Source organism: Setaria italica, chromosome VIII, assembly GCF_000263155.2.
Source record: "Setaria italica strain Yugu1 chromosome VIII, Setaria_italica_v2.0, whole genome shotgun sequence".
Lineage (NCBI taxonomy): Eukaryota > Viridiplantae > Streptophyta > Magnoliopsida > Poales > Poaceae > Setaria > Setaria italica.
In genome coordinates, this window is record NC_028457.1 from 11,438,930 (window position 1) to 11,443,865 (window position 4,936).

Here is a 4,936-nt window from a genome sequence, read left to right on the forward strand (position 1 = left end):
CAAACTTTCACAGAACGACCCCGAAGCCTCAGCAACATCCTGGGTATTCGGGATTTCCGACTGCCAAAGTGAGCTCATCGTTCTCACTATCAACCTTCAACTTTCCCGCTTTAGCATCTTCAATGTTTTAGATAAGCCTTTGGGCTTCTGACATGTTGTTTCGTTGAACATAAGTGTCCCATCCTCTTGACTCAAGTTGCCTCCATGAACATAATACCAATTCTTCAATCGATCGGGCTAGTCAATAGTCGCTGATACGATAACTCGATCGAATATGTCTTGTTCAATCTTTTCCATCTGGGAATTGCACTCATGTAAGAGCAACTCCAGCAATGGTCCCTAAATCAGCCTCCCTACTTCCTAAGTAGGGGCTCTCTCTATTTTTTAGGGGCTTATTTTCTGCACTCAACTCCAGCAAGGGCCTCTAAATCTTAACCCCTATTTATTTTTCCTCCTATTTTCAACATATTCTCCATATATATATGTGCCCTTCATGTCACACCACTATAATTCAAATGTAAATATTTCTAAAGCATAGCAATGAACAACATTCAAAATCACAATTTCAAACATGACAATTTAAATTCAAATTTAAATATGGTCAAACTACAAATAATCGTACTAGCTAGAACCATGAAGTGCCCACAAATGCTCCACAAGATCATCAAGAAGTCTCTGATGCACATGTCTATCCTCAATCTCCTGATGTATCTTGAGGAACTCCTGAAGAATGAGGGGATCGCGTCGTTGGTACTCCTCCGGCCTCAGTACCTCACCACCATCTTGATCATAGTCGTAATTCTCTTTTTCATCTCTCTCATTTTCAATGATCATGTTATGCATGATAACAACAGCGGTCATTATATACCAGAGAGTATCCTTATCCCAAAATCTAGCAGGCCCCCTCACCATGGCAAAACGCGCTTGTAGAACACCAAATGCTCTCTCCACATCCTTCCTCGCCACTTCTTGTGCTTTTGTGAAATGGACTTTCTTATTGCCTTGTGGACTCCTATAGATCTTCACAAAAGTCGCCCATGAAGGGTAGATCCCATCTGCAAGATAGTATCCCATGGTATACTTGTTACCATTGAGCATGTACTCAACAGGTGGTGCAGTCCCTGAAGTTAGCCTTTGAAATAATGGTGATCTCTGCAAGACATTGATATCATTTAAAGAGCCCGGTAGACCAAAGAAAGAATGCCAAATCCACAAATCCTTAGATGCAACAGCTTCAAGTATCATAGTTGGCCCATCCACATGCCCTGAATACTGCCCTTTCCAAGCTGTTGGGCAATTCTTCCACCTCCAATGCATACAATCGATGCAACCGAGCATGCCAGGCCATCCCCTCTTAGTGTTAATGGCCAACAATCTTGCAGTGTCCTCAATAGTAGGTGGCCTCAAGTATTGCTCCCCAAACACCTCAACCATAGCCTGCACAAAGTGGTGAAAAGCCTCTACCATGGTGCTCTCAGCAAGCCTCACAACTTCATCCATTGAATCAGCTGGAACATCATGTGCCAGCATGCAAAATGACCCAAACAACTTCTGTAATGCAGTGGCATCGAGAAGACCTATTGCATTTGGTTTCTGCCTAAAGTAGTCATTATGTGCCTCCACACCATCCACGATACACAAGAAGAGGTCTCTCGACATTCTGAACCTCCTCCTGAAGAATGTTGCATTGTATATTGGAGGATCTGCAAAATAATCAGCCACAATGCACAGATTGCCACTAGACATGTCCCTCGGAACTACCTCATGTCCTAGGATTGAACCATGACGCTTCTTCTTGTGTCTCTCATAGTCCATATCGGCAAGCATAAGAATTACAATGAGGTCATCATCGTCTGACTCCTCTTCTTCTTCCTCCTCCTCTTCCTCTTCCTCCCACTATTGAGCAATGAGGTCATCATCATCGGAGAAGATCATCTACAATATTTGTAAAATTGTTAGGTTCAAATAAGAAAACACAAAAATGGTGATTGGCAATATCTAAGAATTATACATTTGAATCTTAGAAAGTAATAATTTATTCTCACTACCTTGTCCTGAGGTGCTACACGCTGCCTAACCTCCTGCCTATCATCTAAACTTTATAGAATAATAACTAGTACCATGAAGCTATCAGACCGGGAAAGAAGAATTGCACAGACCTGATACATTCATGAGACAAGTAATCTAATTCACTGGACCGGCAATCCATTGCCGAGCTGAATACGAATTGTTACTTGTAGCTGAGGGAAACACTCTATTACTCTTAACATCTGCCAGCAGGTGCGATTTAGCTCATATCGGAGGATCGTGTGGATCTGAATTCTGAGTTTCTGAGATCTCTGGATTCCTACAAGCTCCGCGGCGAATCTGCACAACTTTCCCCTCGAAAGCCTATTGTTTATTTATTTTGTGCTAATGCTAACGGTATAAAATACTGTAAACAAAGAACAGAAAAGTCAGAGCTGGCTTTTGGGGATGGTAGCCTAGCAGGACAAGAGAGCATCCCCGGATCATCAATTTCGTTAAAAAGAGAGGAGAAAATCCCTATCATTAGGATGCAAGCGGCGATGAATCCAGCAACCAAACCTGCAGGACAACAGGAGCCCACTCCACCTAAACAACAGGAACAAAGTAGATCAAGATAGCTCCCATACCAGGATACGCAAGAAGGTCCAAACCAGGCAGGAAGCCGCAAAGTGGCGCAATGGAATAGGGCTGCTCAGATCCTACCGGCGCCGCAGGAAAGAAGGGGAACGCTAGAGTTGGCCAACTTTTCCCTCCTCCGACCCTTGCTGTCCTCTCTTCCGCGCGTGCAAGATGGAGGGAGGCGATCGGACTGCTGCGCGCGGGACGGAGCGACGCGGAGTTTTCTGTTCCGCGCCAAAATAATCGTGGATGGGGGCTCGAAGGGACCCTTCAGGCCTGGGGGTGTGGGAGGGGATTTGGAGGCCTCCCTAAAATGGGGGTTCTAGTAGGGGCTCTGCTGAACTTCATTTTTTTTACTTAACCTCCTAATTAGAAGTAGGGGCTCTGTTTAGAGGGTCTGCTGGAGTTGCTCTAACCACCTCGCCCTAGACGATGCTGGTACTCCTTCTTCTGGCATTGGTTGAGTTGACGTGAACCTTATTCGCAGTTCTTTCACACATGTTGTATTCTAGAAAGGAGTTCCAATGGTTCCTTAACTTTGGCCACTCATCGAAATATGGAGTTCGACCATTTTTGATAAAGTTGGCATCCAGATTCTTTTTGAAGGTCTAGAATTGGGTTGCCATCTTCTTCAGCGTCGACTCTTTCAGATTTGTTTCTTCGACACCTTTAGGAAGTGTGAAGTCTTTCTTGACATCTGCCCACAACATATCCTTTTGTGTCTAAGGGAGCATGTATGATTATTTTGTTTACCCTTTTGTTCTCTAATGCTGATGGGCACGTTGTTCCTTACAATAGCCCCGCATTGACTCACGAACTTTCTAACCACATTTTTAGGAGCAATTGGATGTCCCTGTTCTATCACATCAGTGATGCTAAGCATTCCCTCCATTATCTTTGCATGACCTTGCAGCTTATTTCGCTTCATCGATCCAGAGTGCTAATAGTTCAAGATTCTTTAATTAGTACATAGTAATAATGAATATGAAATTATAGATGGAGTAAAACAATAAAAATGATATATACCTCGCTGGAACCTTCCATCATGGCAAGGTTTTGTTCCGTATTGTCATCAACACGGTGCTCGGGCTCATCATTGCCGTCACTGGACATGTTGAGGAACATGTCCACCTAGCTACCCTCATCCTCGGTGTAGGTTATTGGAACGTTGGAGCCACTACCACTAGCAATAATGTGCTCCATTATATACCTTGCATCCTCTTCGGCTCCCACTCAACTAATAATGATATTAGTTAAACACACATGTAATCATAGATACATTAAATTAAAAATTGTATCATAGATTTTGATGTAGCATCAATGAATCATTCAGCATCAAAGTTTGATTTTGTTGATTTCATAAAACCAAAACTTCACTATTCTAGTGGTTGAATGAAATAGTGCATAAAACTAAAATGGTACACAAGTTGCGTTGAAAAATTATAAAAGCACCGACATGTCTTCGAATTGAACTCAAGTATTAGCATCGAATGAGATAAATGTTACAAAAAGATAAGTTAACTTATGCACCTATATCAGTAATGCCTTTCCAAAATTTGGCAACTCGAATCTATTTTCTGTGATGGAATATTTTTTTAGCAAATGCTATGATGAAACTTTGTTAAAAGCAATGCTAATAACCTTTCTCTCTTTTTCTTAGAGCACCCTAAAAAACATAATGTTGGAACTACTCTATGTATTCCTCATTTATCAAAAATTCAGAAAATATATGAGATATTGCGTATTTTATTAATAGGGTCCTCAAAACACAAGTTATCAACAATAAATCATTGAACATCTAAGTATTTAAAATAATTTGTACTAATTTCTCTAAGTATTTAAACTAATTTGTATAATTTTTCTAAGTATTTAAACTACTTCATACTAATTTTCTAAGGATTAAATTTAATTTATACAAATTATACATTAAAAATATTGAATACACATTAAAATAGTAATAAAAAAAGGCGCTTGCGTCAGCAAGAGCCCCAATTCGTGTGGGTGTGGGGGGGGGCACTAGCCCGTACCGGCAGGGTGAACGGACGGCGGGGGGCCCTCAAACATGGCGCGGGCGTGGACGATGGCCTCGGATGGGGCGCGGGTGCGGACGACGGCAGATGGGAAATGCGATGGGGCCAGCAGACGACGACGGCCGAGGCGAGCGGACGACGGGGGGGGGGGGGGGGGGTCCCACAATGGAAGGGGGGGGGGAAGAAAAAAAGGCTCCAAACCCGGGTGGGTGCCGATAAAAGGGGCCCCCGTGGGCGGAACGCGGGGGGGCCTCTGACTG

At 42.9% G+C, this 4,936-nt stretch overlaps 1 protein-coding gene across 1 annotated transcript in view; it reads right to left on the bottom strand.

Annotated features, from left to right (window-relative positions):
• Positions 1–621: 621 nt before the first annotated feature.
• Positions 622–4,936, bottom strand: part of LOC101776320 — a 9,889-nt gene continuing 5,574 nt past the window's right edge. The window contains exon 2 of the mRNA XM_004980301.1: positions 622–1,896. Coding sequence (XP_004980358.1) covers positions 622–1,896 — 1,275 coding nt within the window. The remainder of the gene's footprint in view (positions 1,897–4,936) is intronic.